Raw genomic sequence first — 20,116 nt, forward strand, 5'->3', positions numbered from 1 at the left:
TATTACCGTAAATCGACAAAATTATCATTATTGGGTTGAAGAGAATCCCCATTGGATGAGGGAAATTCACACTCAGTACCCATCAATCTAATGTGTGGGTCAGTATAACATAAGTCTAATTTTCCTTTAATATCTACATTAACGGAGCAACGTAACTTCGTTTTCTCTAGGACGAACTTATGTCATTGCTGCATTTAAAAAAAAACTTGGGGTGGATTCCGTCCTCTTTGAAAATACGTTAACACGTCTCAGAAATTTTTCAAAAAGTTATTAAGCTCCCCGTTAACGAATTTATTCGAGTTACCCCTTATAATATGACACCAAAAGCTTATGAATCGCATTTACATGTTTTTGTAGACCACTCTCTTCGAACAATAGTTGAAAATTAACACAATACGCGTCCCCTCAAAATAACAGATAAGAACAGACGTGAGGTCACCGCCTCCAGCATTGTGCGGTAACTGTTGCTCAAGGCCTGTTCCAGGTCCTGTTATTTATTGTTATTGGATTTCCAAAGGTGAAAGTTATCTTATAAGTTACCAAAACCCATCTTTTCCCTAACATATCGCTTCAAGGCTTCCGACATTGGAACCCTTTTAACCGGTTCGTCCGTGTTATAAACTATGAATGAGAGTGACGGAAATCCATTCCAAGTGTGTCGTAGGTGGGTTGTGACTAAAAACTATGATTAAAACTGTCTACCTACCTAAATATTTATCATTTTAAAGACTTTGCATGTGTAAAACAAACGCAGCAACTCATGAATACTATGTTAAGATTTAATACATTGGAAGCTCTGATGAAGATGATAATTTTTTAATTGGTATAAATTTTATCGACATATCGAACAGAGATAACTGTTGCCACTTATAAACAATGAACAAGAATTAAGTGGTATTAGTGGTGCAATTCTGCAGGTAACAGAAAAGCGAAGCAACTTACAATACCGATAAAATATTACCGTCAAAAAACTAATTTCTACAGAAAATAAATTTCACAGAATCGCAGTTAATGAGTTTCGAAACCATATATTTTTTAACGAAATTTTCAATCGTTTAGCATTTCAAAACATTTTTTTTGTTTATTAATCCTTACAATCCAGTAGTGATTCATTCCACTGAAAACAATTTAATTTAAAAAATAGCGTAATAATTAGTGATGGGAACTATCGAATGTTGCTAAATCGGTGTTACTAACTTTCGAATAAATACTAAATAAATAAAACCAACTAATAAATTCATTGAAATACTTTATTCGTTGCTGTTTTTATGTATATAATTTTACGCAGTCTATGTATGTTATTGAAGTAGTCGTAACTGATCGAATATATGTATGTTTATTTTTTGTGATATTTTATTTTTATTATTAAAATAAAAAGTTTATACTTTATCACAAATTTATGAATTTATGTTCATAATTATTAATTTATTTATATTCACATCCACTATCGAATAGCATCGAATCCTTAATGATTGACAGCATTGTTTGAAATGCAGTCAACTGTCGATTTATTTCATTTGAATGGTTTTATTTATTCAAATCTCATTTTGCTGATACGATAGCTGTAAAAAAGGTGTTGTTCTTTTTCGTATAGAGTAATACGATAGTCACCCTAGTTTAGTACTAATGAGTGATCGTTTAACCACCTATTTATGCGAATCTGTGTCAGTTCACCAATTGTAGCAAATATTGTCTAGTGATTGCGACACCATTTGGAAGAGCATTTGTGACATAGTGTTTTGGGTTTCCGACACAAATATTATGTTCATTAGCTTCTTTTTCCAGGAATCTTAATTAATATTTTGAAAAATAGCCATTATCAATTACATCTTAATATCTGTATGGCACTGATTCATGTAGGGTTTGTCCATGTCGTCCTGTCAACAATTTCCTAGAACTTCTTTGTAGGAGTGACCCCCATGTTTCGCATCATTCTCTTGAAATTTATATAGAAGAGGTAAATTGTTTTCAAGGTAACATTGTCTCTGACAATATTCCGAATCTTCAATTCTATAAATTGAGACTACCGAAATTAGAAAAGTATTCTCAGACCATCATCGAATTTCCTCCATGTTTGATTGTTGAGTGTGTACTATGAATTTAATTGAGAACCAGGAATCTTCTTATTAGCATCTGAAGTAAACAGATTAAACAAATCGTTTTCCAATTGTGAACGTATTGACGAGCGAATTCCAAACTTGCCAATCTATTTTTTTTTTTTGAAAGCAGAGGTTTGGCCGGTCAGCGAGCAAATAAGTTTTCTTCCACTAATCTTCGTCGAGTTAATACGTTAGACACATTTTCATGACTAGTTTTACTTTTAACTTGACTCCATGTCAGCGTTCGAACTTATTTAAATTACTTAATCGGTCACGGATTCATTTTTCTGAGACGTCCCCATTTTTTCTGATGTTCTTTCGTATCGTAATAATTGACCATACTGCTGGACGTAGACTAAATATCAACTTGTCTGTTCCAGTTCGTATGACCATTAATAATTCGAGATTTCAAGTCAACTGAAATTTTGATGCTACACGACATTTTGAAGAATGTTTACCTAGAAATTATATCGGCTAAAAATAAAATATTCTTTGTCTCTTTACTAATAACCAGTGATACTTTTACTTATGACCAATATTGTACAGATATTATACAATGTCCCCTTAAAAGATTTGTACAACCATGTACTATTTATTTGCGATATAAATCTGTTTATGACATCCTTAATTAAGGTATTTCACATGTGATCAACAGTTCAATCTAAATATTTTTAATTCTTTTGCAAACAAACATTTTTATTTAAAAAATTTGTTGAATGATTTTCGATTTTCCTCTCCGTTATGGTACAGACTGAAAAAAAATAATATTGATTTACTTCTCAGCCTCAATTTAACAATGTTAATTTTGTTAACAAATAATAATAATAATAATAAGGCTATAACTATTGGTTAGGTAGATTTATTGTACAATTACATTGTACATTTACGGGACGATGCGGAAATGGTGCAAAGACTACATTTCAATTTTTTAAAACGATTAAATCTCTGTGTACGTGTGAACAGCGTTCATTTGGAACATTTATTATCAACCCTTTTGTTCTATAAATCAAATCAATCAACAAGTGACGGTCCACAGTGCAGTAATGATGCATTTTTGGAAATAGATATGTACAGTTAAATAGTCTTATTTTGAACTCAGGAATGTGTGGTACAGATTTTTCGAAGAGACCCTGCATGTTTGTTAAAAGTTCAGAAAAAGAAACAGTTTTCAAGATATTTGTATTTTTTTTATTACATTTTGGAAAAATCTGTTTTAGTCTGTAGCAAATATTTAGTTCCCTGAAAGCCGACTTTGGACTGGAAATTTTTAAACAAAGCTTACTTATAGTTTGTAAGTTATATTATAATGTGAAGTTAGGATTTAGTATTTTATAATATACAAAGGTATTTTGGCCTACAGAGTTTTTTTTGAAGGCACATTGGAAAGATTACTTTTAGGGAATTGATAACTACATATACAATATACATTATTGTATATGTAAATATACTATAATTTTATAATTTTTTTTAAGAAAATTTAAAGATTATTAAACATTTTTATAATTGGAATATTTGTAGATTTATGTACAATTGTTCCTTAAAATATGCCGTGAGCTGAAACGCTGCATTATTTTAATACAAATTATAATAGCATCTGCTTTGCCGGTTATTGATTTCATTTTGCAGAGGTCCATTGTTATTTCGCGTTCTCCGGTTCTCTAATGAGTGAGTATTTTATAAAGTTTTTCCTTCGTTCCCCCACTTTTCAGAGCTCATTCCGCCTCGAAACTGACGAGTTTATTAGTTCGTCCATGTAATGGACGTAAAAAGCGTAAATAAAGAAAAGATTACCATTGCTTATTGCAAAGTCTGTCGGCATTTTACAAGCACTACCAACAATTAATATGTTTCCACGTGAAGTGACACAGAAGGATTTAGTTTTAAAAATGCAAATAAAATTTTTAGTTTTAATTGGGACAATCTATTGTTTTACCTAGTGAGATAACTAATAGGATCCATATAAAACATGGTTGTATGTATAATTTACTTTTGTAAGCATAAAATTAGATTGATTTAAAGAACATAATGGTATAAAATTTACTATATCGTATGACTGTTATATCCTTGTACCATATATATAAGTTTAAGTATCAGGTGCATGAACCTAAGCTTTTAAAAATATGAATGAGCACTTCTTTTGGCAAAAACGATTTATTTTATTCAAAATAGTCGCCATGCAACTCTTGGCACGATTTAACAGAGTACTGAATGAGTGTCTTAGCTCGTCAGTTCAGAGTCCTTCAGAACACTGGTATAAGCTTTTTGGATGATTTCTATGTCAGCAAAACGTTGCGCTTTCATGGGAAAACATATTTTTTCCAAACGTTCAAAGTCATATGATCCAAATTAGATGATTGTTAGATGAGACGGATCATTATCGTGTATCGCAAACGTTTAAGTGACTTTTTTACAAATATATTACATCAAACGCTTCGAAACACCAACGCCACTAGTTTCATCATGTAGATTGACTTCTTGTGGATGATGGGAACCCCAAAAACTTCTCCACTAACTTTTTTCATTGAGTTCTTTTGGGGTTTTTCTCTTTCCGAGGCCCTCATTTGACATTCTGACGAATCATATTGGACACGTTTCTTCGCCAGTTACAATGTTACAATGTTGTAAAAGAATCCTTTATTCTTTTTGACTTCTTTGATAATGTCCTTCGAATGTTCTGAGCAACTTTTGCAGAACAAACGGTGCGAACATTTTTGGTAGCCCAAATATTGAGTCAAAATGCGACAAATTGTTGATTTGGACATGTCTAATTCTATTTTCATAAGTCTGACCTAAGATTTTGGCTGTTCTTTGGTGAATGACGTATACTTCTAATAAATTTTAGTTTCATTATCACCATGTTTCATTAATTGAAACGTTTCGGTGAAAGATGTAGGTTTAGTTAAATATTCGTTCTTTATTAGAAACTTATATTTCAACAGATAATATAAATATACTTTAAGCGTAATAACGTTTTGCCGGCGAACCAAATGTCATGTAGATTGGACTAGGATGTTCACGTAGTATGTCACTTTACCAAAAATATCTCATATCTAGATAACGCTTCCAGAAGTATTAAAAAATGTCCGATTATGTTGAGACGTATCATATATAAGAGTATAGTCCTACATGAGACTCATTGCTACAACCGTGTACTGACACCTTTAACAATATTCAGCTAATGCACCAAAAATATTATATGTGTAGATCTCTTGATTACGACTGTCTAAACTACTTTTTCATCTAATAATTGTAGTGCAGTGTAATCTGGGAGTCGTCTGAGGGACCTACCCGCTAAATCTAGCACCACCTGACCTCATAATTTATTGCCGGTTTATCGAGATTACCTCGCAAAAACTTTGAGACTGAGAAGATTAGCACTGGTCGGGGTAATAATTTTCACCACTCCTGAATCATAATACACAGATTCAGGGAAACATAATCGGTAGAGGCACAAACATATATATAATAAATGGTTGAAAAAATATAGTGAGTGTGTGTAGTGCAAAGATGTTCAGTAGAGTTTAAAAATAAATTTACCTAACCATGCTAAGTATGCATTGTTATTCTTAAAATGTTTGTGCATGTACATGTTTGTTAATTACAAAGTTTATTAATTATTTAGAGCAATTACAACATACTGATGACGTTCAAAGAGATAAAGACATCATTTGTAATGGGGTTGGGACATATTAGCGAGTTATTTTATCCATTTGTATAATATAATTTATTAAAAATCCTATTTAATTCTGTTAAATTGCTACTTAGAATTTTGATGGAAATTGTCACCTACGCGGTATTTATTTACAACCATGAATCTCTTATAATTATTGTGTTGTGTTGTTAATTGTCGTACTGTATGTAGGCAGGTGTATATGACTGCACTGTCGGCTGTTGTACATCGTGATAAGCACTTTAATGTGAGGACTATTCATTTTGTTCTTTTTCATTGGTTGTGGTTCTCCCAGTACAATTTTTGTTTATGATGGGATGAATCGATGTTGTGACTATGTTGTGAAATGAATTTACATACGCGTATTGTTTAGATGTTTGAAATGTTAGGTTATACTGAGAATTAATTTTCCTTGTTTTAATCGAGTATTTTGTATATTTGTGCCACTCAATTATTTATTGTATTCGTACCTCATTTTGCATTAAAATATTTCTTTCTACATGTTAATAATTACGTTGTTTCTCTTTTAACAAAAAATTAAAAAAATGACATCTGAACATATTTTCTTGTATTTACTTTAATTATTTGCATAGGTTGTTTGAGAGACTAAAGAGAGACATCCATGGGTGTTTCACCATGCAATAACGTTTTGGTACATTTGTTGGAAGATTGTTTCTTTTATTCAACCCAACCAGAAATAAATCAGATTAATACATCTGTTAAAAATACAAAAATTAAACATTGCATGGGGTAACCGGATAACATTTATTTATATTTATTTTATTTTTCATTTAAATTTAAAAAAAAAAATTAAACTTAGTGAGGCCTTCGAGAACGTGCACCAAATTGCTGTCATCGATGCTCATATATAATACGTTAGGTAATGACTGAAACGATACTAATGTTGCGCAGTACCTTTGAAGACAATTTTTATGACGACTACAATAAAATTAAGGTGTAGTGCCTAGATGTAAAATAATACATTTATTGCACCTACAAAAATATTTATACTTGTTTCAAAAAGTGCAAAGTTGTAAAAAGAGATAATAAAAAAAGTTCGAACTTTCATCAACAAATATTAAATTTTACATAGATATAAATGTTTCTTATATACCTTAAATGGTCCTTAATAAACTTCTAATATACAGTGAGATCATAAGAAGTCCTTCCCACTTCTGCCAATTTTTTAACAGAACAGCATATCGATCTTGAATGTAAGCCATGTTAAATTAAAATTAGCATGTACCAAATTGCCAAAAATTTTGTTTTTAATTTATATTCTCTTTAAACTGTTTGATTGAAAAATATTTTGAAACAAATCTAGGTTTAGAGATGATATTAATGTTACAACATGATAATACATTAAAAAAAATGATAATAAAATGTCAACTTTTAAATTTACCTTGATAAATATTACAAAAATTAAAAACATATCGTATACAAATGTATGTTTTATAATAGTAGTCGGTCTGTGTGATTTATCTAAATAGAACTGAATGCAGACAAGATGTAAGTTTAATACATAGTAATGTTATTGGACTCCTGGGTGTAGTATTCTCGATAAATGAAACCTTTTCTCGTCTTTCCATAAGCAATAAAATGCATACCAGAACTCCAGTTTTTATTTTTAAATGTGCCAAATACCGACTATAAATCATTCGCTATTTTCCTTTTGTGGTGCCAAAGAAATTCTTATTTCTTTATGTGCTACGTTTATCACATTTTTTACTTAAATTTTATAATATTTTGAGAGTACGCATTCAATTTTGTTTATATTATTTTACTGTGTAAATGTAAGACGGAGTCAACAAGGTGCTTATAAACCGAGATATAAAAATGTTAGTGCACATATCATCGTGGCAGTAAGATATGAATCAATGTGTTTTATTTATGTCTCTGGAAATAGTAACAAAATGTGTACAATAAACGTATTAAAGGACCGTAAAACAGGACCTTTTACGACCATTACGAGCATGGCCTGTAATGTTATTGGAATTGATAATTAGAGAAAACAGGCTCCTGTGAATCACAAAATACTAGTTTTGTAGATACACATGCGCTATATTTATTTACATAAATTACAGGTAAAAAGTTCTCTCTCAAATTTTGAACGAAAAAGCTATTGAGCTATTGGAATAAAAACGTGAAAAAATTGTTGATTAAACTGATTTTTTCAAAGTTAACATATGCTAAATTGAATAGTACCAAAAAGGCAATTATTTTTTTTTATGGAAACGATGATACTCATTTGAAAAGTATTTTTATTCTCTTTTCAACATTAATTTGCGGTCTAAAATTATATGACTAGTTATAGAGTCATCAGCAATTCTAATTTAATAAATTAAAGGAATTAATGAAAGTAATTCAGTTTATTATTAAAAAATTGACTGTTCTTCTTAAAAAAAAATAGGTTTAGTAATTTATAAATTAATTTAAAAAGTGAGTTTGTTTTAATTACACATTAGAGTAAAACACATATAAAAGAAATCGCTCTTAACTCTGTAACCACTCATCTGATTTTAGACAACAAAATAATATTGAATAAAGAATAAAAATAATTTTCAAGTCAGATATCATAAAGTCACTCTTTTGTTAGTGCCCATATAACACTGGACAATTTGACACATATCAACTTTAGTTAAACTGACAAAATTGTATGTAGTTTTTATTTGAGGTCAATATCTTGTTGAACTCAAAAGTTATCAGAGGAGGCACTTTTACGACTTCACTGAATACGGTATAAGCGAAAAATTTCCAGTATTCGTATAGAATGTATTAAAATAACACGAAAAGTTCCTAAACCTCGTTACTTGAAATCGGTTTTTCTTAAATAACAATGAAAGCATTTGGCATGATGTAATATTTTTTTTTAATATGATCAATCTTTTGAAGTGGATAATTTGAAATTCTTATTTTAAATAGATTTAAAAATATTTTTAATATGTTTTATTTTGAATTTATTATTTGAATATTTACAACTTTGGATGGTTAGATATTTTTTTAAATATTTAAAAGACATAAAAATAAACAAAATTCCATTTCTTGTAAAATTTCTAAAAAAAAATTTGGAGGAACACATTTTATTCGGTCTATTCTTAATTTATCTATTGATTAACTCTATAAAATGCTTCAAAGAAGGCTTTCTTCCGAAGATTTTATCACTATAATTGCAATTTTGGAACATTCCATTTTGAGTTAAATGTATAATGGCTTATTAAGTGTAGTAAGTCGTTCTTGTAGTCATTGTCGGCAAACTGGTAATGCTACGACCAGAAGATAGGACTGTTTTTTGATTATCTTTGCTAAACGAAATCCAACATTGGCTTCATTCAAGCTTCTTGTAGTCACTGGAATCACTGTAAAGGTTATATGAAGTTGGTCTTAGAGCCAGAAGACATTTTCGACACTATCCCTTAAATAGGGAGCATCGTTTTACCCGCAGATTTTCTTCACAACGGAGTATAGGTATATGTTATATCATCCATATTATAAATAGAATTTCTTTAGAGACGCGCTATGAATTCCCGACGATATCACGACTTGGTTATTCAATAAATATTATTCCATTTGCTCAAGAATTTGGAACAGATCTTCTTTTTGTAGACCACATTGCCCGACCTCGATACTTGACATGACACTACTCAGATATAGTGCCCCCCAGTTCACAAGACTTCAATCCAATTGAACACGACAAATTTGAACTGGAAACAACTAGTCTCAAGTCATTCTTCTTTTAGAGTTTGCTAATATCTTGCTCTTAGAGAAGAATGGCGAGCTTTGAATCAAGAATTTATTCGTCGTAGACCAAAAGGAGACCGACCAAGTACTGTCTGGAAAAATGTTACGGTTAATATTTTTAATTAATTCTGTTTTATTAATTTCTCAAGGACCTTTTATTAAATTATATTTATTAATTTTATTTAATTTAAGTTGTCTACGGGCCAAATGTAAACAAACATAATTATAGTAACAGTAGGATCTTAATTCATTTGATATAAATATGTTCTCCAATAAAAACACCCAGTCTTTTTCATCAATGTCTTATACTAAACAGTTTGAAGTGTTACAAATTATTTCCTTTGAACTGTAGCTCTCCAAAGTCAGTTCAGTCCGTGAACTGAATACGGAGTCCATCCAAAGGATTTATAAAAACATTTCAAATTATTTATACAAAATTGTATAACTAATAAATTGGTTAATTATGTTTAATTAATTTAATTTGGTACTGACTGACAACATAAAATTTTGTTAAATCCAATGAAATATTATAATCATATTTATTAACATATATTAATCAACATAATTAACATTAAAATGTTTGAAACCAATAAATTCTGATATATAAAATTCATCTAAAAATTACAGATAATTCGAAATTAAAATGTCCAATCACATTTACAAAATTGTTAGATTAGATTGTTAGTCGTTTATAAACTTTTTTTACAAAAACAACATTACTTCTGAAATTTATGAATGGTTTGGAATCGAAATCTGATGCATAAACATTTTAAATTGGCATAAAAAAGTTCAAGAACGTCTATCCGGAATTAGTTTGAGCATTCAGTCCATAAACATAAGAAAATTTTTGAATACTCACCATTTTTGATTGGGTGGCCAATTCATGGAGAGGCATTCCGTTCCTGAGTGTGCAATATCCCATATAACCGGAATTGCCGGCTTGATGCAACAAACTTCTGCTTGGAGAGGTTTCAATTGTTGAAATATGTTGCCGTTTCCTAGAATAATCAGATAAATCATCCGAGTCGACTGGCTGTGGAATAATATCCGGATTTTTCTCATCGCTATCACATTCACCGGCACTTGATTCGTGTTTGGAAATCGGACTGCCGCCTAGAAAAAAAGAGGAGAATCGGTGTTTAGAGAAGGTTAACTAACGGTTGGTTGAAACATAATCTTTTGACATTTTAAAATTAACCCTGATTTACAACCCGACTTCAGGGACACAATGTAAATGTGAAGTTAATTGAACGTTCTTTAGAATTGCTTCTTGTTAATTTAGCCACTGGACAGGCAGGGACTTTAAATATGCTTTCATTAGAGGTGAAAGGGACCATTTTATTATTCAATTTTCCGTTACATTCATTATGGGACTCGGGTTTTTATCTTTTAAGAGGACTATTTTATATATAAATTTAATTTAAAAAACCGCACATTTAAATAGCAAATTTATATGGAGAAGCGTCTTTTTGTGAGATATTTTTTTTTCTGTATATCCTCGTACAATATAATATTTAACATTTTTTAATTTTAGAAATTTAGTTTCATTTATCTTCGGTAAGTATGTAATTGAAAATGGCAAACTGAAATCCAAGAAGAGATCAGCGTATTACTCTTATTACTCTTCAATTATCTAAATTCCATACAGTACAATTCACGTTTTAAATGTTTAATACAAATATGTTTTAAAGCTTATATGAAATGTAGGCGTTAAAAATTTAATAAAGATTGTGTCTGTGTGATTTTTTTTGTTTTAATAATATTTTTCAGCAGTTCTAGTTGATTGAAGCAAGTGATTCGCAGTGGTTCTAACATTGTTCCCTCAAGACACTTTATTTGCAATTTTAAGAAAGTTTAAAATTAAACATTTATTAAATTTAATACTTGAACAGTTATTTTATTAGAAAAGGTTAATTTGAAATTCACCCTGTCTACTTGCAGTCGTTTTTAACACGATCGAGACTACAGACTACGTAGAATTGCAAGTAAGGTGTGCTGGCTTATTATAATACGCTCAAAAGTCAGAGTCAAATTGTAAGATAAGCGCCTTATAAACAACTATCAAACAATAATTGGCAAGTAATTGACGTTGCTTGTTTGTACACGAGCTCAATAGGATCTGAATTAATAGGCACTCGAGAGTTACATTGCCGGGGAATCCCAAATAGTACTCTAGCGAGTACAGACTAATATTTCGCAGTTTTAACAGTTCAAATTACGAGTTGTTTATTATTACCAATATCGAAGAACAGTGCGAAAATAAGGAAAAAAGGTTGAATTATATTCGGAATAATAATTATGTAATTAGTTTAAAGTTTGATCATCTCAGAAACGATAAATAATTAATATTAGTCACTTTTGGAATTAACAATACTTTTTCATTTAAAAATTCGAAAATCTTTTCCGATGTGATTTTAAATTGTTTTTTATTTCGTTGTTAATTGCGTGACAGGTAAGATGACTGTGAACGATAAAATAGGACAGATTCAGTATCAGGCGGATATTTCAAGGAAATTGCTGTTTCACATTGTTCACCCCGAGCATTCAATTTTTTGTGTCAACAGCTTGTTGTCAACATCAGGGATGGCGAAATATATGTATAATTACCAGTATACATTACACGTATATAAAGTATTATGTAATGTAAAGTACATATTTCTATAATAAATGTTTTTAATTCCGACATTATAGGTTGTATACAGTATAAAATTATAAAGTTTTACTTTATCCTCATTTATTTCATGTTGTGTTTGGTCAATGAGTTTCAATTAATTACATTTTTTTTAATACATGACACGTTTTCTGAAACATAAATTTTCTGGGGTAAAATTTTCCGTAGAATTTGTAAGTTTAATGTTTTTTTTTAATTAAACAGAATTTTTGAAATACCCACAGAAAAGTAACATTCATATTAATTACAAAATATGAAGTCAGTGAAAACGGTATTTTTTATGAGAATAGGCTCTAATTTCTATTCATAAAGGAAACATAGACGAGCATTTTAAATCTCTATATGACTTCATATCTACAGTTGTTTAAAAAATTGAATTTAAAAACACAATTTTTTTTGACTTTTCCATATTTTTTAATTTTCAATTACAATTTACTGTTAGGAAAGTGTGAGTACTGATTGTCTCTTTTGTACTTATATTAATCAGTATGCCAAAAATGTTCAATAATAATCACCTAGTTTGCATAGTTATTAAATTTTATTGAAAATATTCATCTTGTTCATTATATTGAGCTGGAGGAAATTGATTTAGATAAGAGTTCAGGACATTTTTTGAACAAACACTTCAATATTTTATACAGAAAGTTTAGGAAGGACGGTAATGAAACATTGAAATGAAGGGCTATTAAATTATTAATTATAAACACATTGCAAATTCTTTTCTTACTCACCAAATAGAATCTATATAATATTCTTGTATTTTTCATTGAGACAGTTAGATGACAAAGAAAGAAGGAGAAAAGCAGTTTTCTAGGATTCTTAATGGTTGAAAATATGGAGAAACCGATGAAAAAAATATTGTTTCTTTCGATTAATCCTAATTGCCGACATTTCACAATTGTGTGGTCATATAATTGTTTAAAATGACTTAAAAGTTAACAAAATACCAATAAAATACTCCAGTTTACAAAAATATACGTATTTAGGACATAACATATTCGAATTCGAAAATTTTACTATAGAATTTTAGAAAAGTGATTACTCTTGTTAAAGCTTACAATTAAAAAACTTAGAAATATATTATAAATAAGAAATTTTCATCAACATTAAAAGAATTCATATAAACAATAAAAAACAAATACATAAAAAGCCTGAATTGTCAGATTACAGACACGCATCTTACATTTTTAAACAGAATCTGTCGATTGACAATTTTTTTCCAATATATTCCCGGAATAAGTTGTCTAAAAAAGAGTGTAAGGTGTATTTTACCGTAATATGCGTACATTGAAGTCGTAAAAAATTCCAGCCTCATGATAACTTTTGAATGGAACAAGATATCGACGTCGAACAAAAATCACATAAAATATAGCCAATTTAAATAAATTTTGCTATAAAGTTGTCATGTAATAAATTGCCCAGTTCTATATGGACAATATTAACTATTTTTTTAATATAAAGGGCAGTTTGTGATAATCATTACCAAACAGCGTTATGAGTGATTCATTTAATATGTTAGAAACTTTTAAATAAGTTTTCAATGTTTATTATTAAAAAAATTGATACAAAAAATACACAATAAAAGTTTGTTTTAGAATTTATTATTGAATTGATGGTTATGCTTATAATAGTTATCAGGAGAGGGAGTTACTATGCCATATGTTTCAATCAAAAATATGTAAACGTATTAAACGTATGTTTAAAATGTAAAATACGTAAACGTATAAAACTCGCCAAACCCGGTAAGAATACCAATTTTAATTGCTTTTGTCGTTAAGGGCATTGTTGTTGTTTTTAGGATTCCTGTTCCCAATCAATCTCGTAAAGGAACGGAATTCAGTGGTTTCTAACAGATATTATTCAAATTCAGATTGAACAAAATTTACATATACAAAAAGCATATTTTAAAGTCATGTCGCGCTTTCTTTTCGTTATATTATTTCACTCCAGAGCATTTCATTCCATCCACTGTGTGAATGGTGCATCTATTTGTATAATATCCAGGCGACAAACGTAACGTAACGATTATCATTTCGTCGTGAGAATTCGAATGGTATTCGGTCTATCTATCAATTCTTTAATGAATGCTGCAAATCGTAATTTAATTAAATACTGTTTCTTACTTTCTAGATTGTTTAATTCTATTAATTGAAGGGACGTCACTTAAACAAACACACCAACAATCTTTATTTATTTTATAGAATTGAATCAAATACGGAATACTTTTGTAAATTATATTTTGACTCACCACCTTTGTCACTGAGTGTAGCACCACTTCCAGAGCCCCTGTGTTCCAAACTGCCTCCACTTGCAACCACTGCGTTTTTATGTCTCTTCCTGCGTCCTTCGTTTTGGGTGCATTGTAATCTTAAAACCAAAATCACCACCAACGCGACTATAAGTAGAGCAGATATCACTCCTACTAATACGCTCATCATCGGAGTAAAACGGAAGGCGGCCAATTGAGAATCTGTAAAAAACATTTAAAAATGTTCTCATCAATAAATTCTTAATAAAAAATTACTAGTGTAACATGTGTGTTGTTTGTATTTAAACTAAATATTACTAAATAAACAAATCACAATGAAATAGGTATCAATATTTAAAATGTAAACAGATCGCGTTTTTTTTGTTATAACCATGTATAATCTTGTACGCATTATACTACAGTACATTTTTGTGTTACAAAAAATGTCTTTATTTTTTTTTAATAACTACAGAAAAACTAAAATAATTGAAATTTATTGTAAAATGCCTCAGAATAGACTCGTTTAATTCGCGAATAATATCAATCGTCTTAACCGTGATGTGTGATGAATAACTTGAAAGACCTACAAAGAAGACATCTCAATCGACATGTTGTTAGGGCTTTTGTATTTCCGCAAAAAGTTCGATCGCAGAGATACGTGGCAAACTTGTTCTAAACATGTGAGCCGGTTATTCACAGATTGTGGAATCGGTACAGAGAAATTGGTCGTAGGAGATCATATACTGCTCGTCAGAGACCGACGACTCCTCGAGAAGATTGACATTTGGTTCAGATGTCACTTCAAGAGCGAACAAGAACAGCTCGTCAATTAGGAAACATTCACTTTATGGTCACAATGACACATTTATCTTCTCAAAGCGTACGTAACAGACTTCATGTAACCAATTTACATTGGGTCAGGTTTTTTTTACCCATGATTCCAGGTTTCTTTTTTAAGATCAAATGACGACGATAAAGATTGTATAGACGCCTGTATTAGGATACAACTGTGGCTGAGGGAAGAGTTTTTGAAAGAGGATCTGTAATGGTAAGAGGCGGTATAACTTTAAACTGACGTAAATGCCCTTTACCTTTTGGCGAACGGTTCCCTGACGGCCAGGCGATACATTGAGGATATTCCGCAATCTATCGTGTTACCTTTCATAAATCTGTATGGACCAAATTTCAGTTTACAAGAAGATAATGCCAGACTTGTTTAAAATTTATTTGAAAAGCATAATTTAGGAGTTATGGTGTGGTCAGCGAATAGTCCCTGTATGAATCCGATAGAATATCTTTGGAACGTTCTAGGACGACGTATAAGAACTGGAAATCGCAAATAACCTTCAAGAATTAGCAGACTTGATCCTCCGGTTAATACAATCAATGTCTCAATGTTTAGCCTTGTTAACTATAAATGATCAAAATTTCATTTCGATATATTTATTAAATAAAAAGTTACAAACACTTTTTGATGTGACAGTTTGTATTTAATGATATGTGGTTGAAGATTTAACATTTATAAAACTTTAATAAAATGAACTACAGAACTAGTGAAAATTTTATGAACTACAAATAACTTATATTGTAATGACCGGATATTTTTTACAAGAAAACAATTTTTATTTACATCTTAACATCTTCTGAAATGTTGTGACCTAGTATTTTGATTTTTTTAAGTTAGTCTTTTTATTGAGCATTACATTGCTAATGTTTATCCTACTTTAGAGGCTATGGGCAAAGAGTGGGTCGTTGAGTGTACCTTTTTTGGCACAAACGGACCGTGACGATGTCTTGTACTACTTCCTTAATACATCTTAACGCGTTTCAGGAAAATCATCGTAGATTAAAAACGGAAGCTTTGTAACAGGTCACTTAATCTCCGACAGGATCAAATTAATTATTCATTAATTTGTTAGTCAGTTTCTCTAAGCTATTGACTAATAATATTTTTACCGATATTCAAAAAGGATGTTGTGTTACCTGACGATAATACCATTAGGTGGTTGTTACCAGCCATCTTTAAACAAACAAACAAACAAACAGCGACGTAGAAAGTGCAAAGTTGTGCGCGGAAAGTTCGGTCGAGTTTAACGAAGTTGGCGCTCCTGGGTCGTAGTTCTCTTATTTTAATTAGATGGAGCAGACACACACAAATACAGGAAGACTCACCTTTCTTGTAACAAACGGACCGTAGCGCGGACTGGTCCGTGAACCCTTTTGGTCCCAAATGGGGAATACTATTTTACTACGTTGTTAAAGCAGTGTGTTTTGCAGTGATCGCCGCATTACTATGTCAATATTGCATTCGTATTTCGTTTTGATTAAATACCTTTTTCCGCAGTGAGCTGCTTTTCGGGCATGCGAAGTGTGGCCGCTTGCAAAATGACTGGTTCGCTTCGGCCTTTCGAATTGAAAGAAAACAGTGCCACCTGATACTGTGCGCCTGCTTCCAATCCGGACACGTGAAATCTGGCCACCGGAGACGTTAAGTTCCCTTTGATCTCCTGACTTTGGCTTTCACGAACCTGAACAAAAAAGAAAATCATGTTATATAAATAAATGTTTAGTAGTCGAATGTTTTTGGTGATGGGATGGATGTTTTTCCTGATTACTGTATTTGTATACGTTATATTCAAATTTTTAAGAGGTGAACCATTATTATATTATATATATTTATATATATGTATATAATGTAACATTTGTATACGGGATAGTACAAGCCAACTCGATTACTTTGGAACTGGACTCTCTTGGATTTCGCTGAAATTTGATGTGTTATATTACCTTACTTATATGAATTTATTAAAACACGTTTATTTTTTCAAATAGTTCAAATTGACTAAATAATAGATTTGTGTCTTTTGTATGTTGTTGAATTGGATTAATTAAAAGTGTTTTGAATTTATGTTTTTGAGTTCTTCGGCAATAATAATAACTTAGAAGTGTTTTATTTATGTATTTTTTTAACATAATTAAAGTTTTTTAACACTAGTTTAGAGTATTGTGGGCGTGTTAAAAAATAAAAATATACTACTTTTTCATCATTTGGGCCATATACCTAATTACAATTACCTAAATTAATTTTCTTCTCTGAATCTGTTGTATAAGATTTGACTTCAAAAGAAATAAAATAATTTTTCAACTTTCACCATATTTAATTTTTGATATTTTTTATAAATAAAATTTATAAAAATGAACAGCACATTTTTGTTTCTCAAATTTTTATTTAGGTTAAACTAGCATCCGAATGTACATATCGGAATGAATTTGCAAAGAAATATTATTAATCTATCATTGACTTTTTCAAAAAAAAGATTTATTTTTCAAATTTTGCCATATTTAATAAACTTAAATAAAAGTCTCATCAAGGGTTGTTTTTATATTATTAATATACCGAATCTGTAATTGAATTTTGAATTTGAGTTTTATAAGATTTTTGGGTTTTTCAAAAAAAAAAAAAATTTTTCAAATTTGACCATTTTTAATTTTTGAAGTTTTTTACAAATAAAACATTAATTAATATAACAATTCTCATTACATAACATTAGTATACATATACATTTGTTTATACATATACCTTTAAACATTTGTTGAATGCGAAAAACATTCTAATTCTATTGTCATTTGGGTCATTTATTTAATGAAATTAATTAAACATTTTTGTTTTTGAAATTTTGATGTACCTAAATTCATATATCGAAATAAATTTGAAACGAAATAACATCTTGACTGGGATCGTCGTTCATTCTAGACACTGATTTAAATTGAAAACCCGAATTTTTGCAGTGGATAGCTTAAATGAGAAAACATTTACAGTGTTATTTTTGGGATTGAATTTGGTATAAAATTACTTTAAAGTATTTAAAATTATGTTATAGGAATAATTATATAAAAATATATTGTTATATTTTCCTGCAAACTGGTGTTATAAAAATAAAATTGAGAAAAAATTGGTAAAACACTCGTTCTAATTAAGAATAAATAAAAAAGAAGGCTCATGGTGAGTCTAGTTGCATTGAATAAACAGTTATTTATAAAAAAATCAAAATTTAAAAAATATATTTTTTAAACTCAAATATCCTCTGGAACATATATTCAAAATATTGTTATGATTCTGTTAAATTAATTCAAATATGATGAAAAGAACTTTTCATTTGGTCAATTTTTGGGTTTCTATTATTGAGAAAATAAAATATCTTTTTGAAAAATTCATATTTCAAAGGTCGATCGACTTGTTGTCATAGCACCAAGAAATATGAAAAATATTCATACACCCACATTTTACACTCGACACACCTTTATCCACTACACACATTCACGTTTCACCTTCTTTTATGTCTTACTTTCCACTTTTGATGTCTCCCCTGAATATATGAATTAATACAGGAGTAGTGTGATGTTGCACCACCTGAGGTGCAACCTGGAAGATTAAAGTTTTAGCAGGGTAAACTCAGTAAACCGGCAGTTTATTACTCCAGATTAGTATGGTACGTGGTACCAAATATGTGTAATGGAGTCCAAAAGTAATAGATTTGGCATCGATTTGGCTATTAAACAGCGTTTTTTAGGATTGTGGCAGATAAGATTAGTAAAAAATAAAAATAAACTATCATTTAATTTTTATACTCTAATTATGTAATGTAATTATGTATGAACACAGTTTTAAACATAAAAACGAATTAAATAACGCTAGTATAAACATATTTAATTATGTGATTATTCCTTTATTTAAATGAATATTCGATCGCTCCATAATTAATTAATTAGTTAATAATTAATAAATTAAAATATAAATGATTTTAATACGGCTTCATATGAATAAAGTAAACTTTAAAACTAATTATTCATGCAGTCCATCATCATAAATATCAAATATGGTATTCACAGCCACTAATTAACGTGATCCGTGATAAGTTCATGTATCACAATCAATTTAAATTACAATCCTCAGCACATGTGTATTTATCGCAAGAATCCTCTAATTTTCACGCTACACGCGGGATCTATAATGTATCGAAACGGTACCCGACTAATTAATTGTCCTGTAATTTAGTGTAAACTTAAATAAATTCCACCATTAACGCAATAATGGATTGTTGCCATGTTCGTCCGTGGCCGACGATCGCTATTAATCAGTCTCAAACTGTCCAACCGAAAGTTCACCCCTTTTTAAACGCACGATATGTGTATCGATTCCCGGTCTATGTATAAAACGACAAGCGTGAACTGATTTTACAATCATTACCACAGTTTTTGTGGAATAGAAAATCAGTTAATTAATATAATTAATGTATTTCAATAGTGGCTATAATAATTTTACTTTACAATGAAATGGTCCAATAAAATATATACTATTTTAAATATATCGTTTCAAATTTATCTTGGATCTGAGACAATGAGAACTTCAGATTTGTTTTACATAAAGTAGAATTAATTAAAATTTTCCTGGATTTACATAGATGTAGTTGTTAAATTGAAATATGCGTAAGAGAGAAAACTTCCAAGCGGAACATTTAAATTAACATTTGACTACTTCTTTTTCCTAAACTAATTTTTAATATTACTTTTAAAATAATGTCCGAACATCCAGAAAAAGTAATATTTATTAATGAATTTTGGTATAAACGATAATGATATCTAAATTAATATTTAATACTCAGTTACTCGTTATCGCATGCTAGAGGTCA

The 20,116-nt window shown here is 29.9% G+C and overlaps 1 protein-coding gene across 1 annotated transcript in view; it reads right to left on the bottom strand.

Moving 5' to 3' along the window:
* Positions 1–20,116, bottom strand: part of LOC109601203 (nephrin-like) — a gene marked incomplete at its 5' end in the record, with an annotated part of 67,760 nt that overhangs the window by 2,776 nt on the left and 44,868 nt on the right. Inside the window, 3 exons of the mRNA XM_049970619.1 lie at positions 10,367–10,620; positions 14,427–14,648; positions 16,759–16,954. Coding sequence (XP_049826576.1) covers positions 10,367–10,620; positions 14,427–14,648; positions 16,759–16,954 — 672 coding nt within the window. The remainder of the gene's footprint in view (positions 1–10,366; positions 10,621–14,426; positions 14,649–16,758; positions 16,955–20,116) is intronic.

The sequence above is a fragment of the Aethina tumida genome, chromosome 1, assembly GCF_024364675.1.
Source record: "Aethina tumida isolate Nest 87 chromosome 1, icAetTumi1.1, whole genome shotgun sequence".
NCBI lineage: Eukaryota > Metazoa > Arthropoda > Insecta > Coleoptera > Nitidulidae > Aethina > Aethina tumida.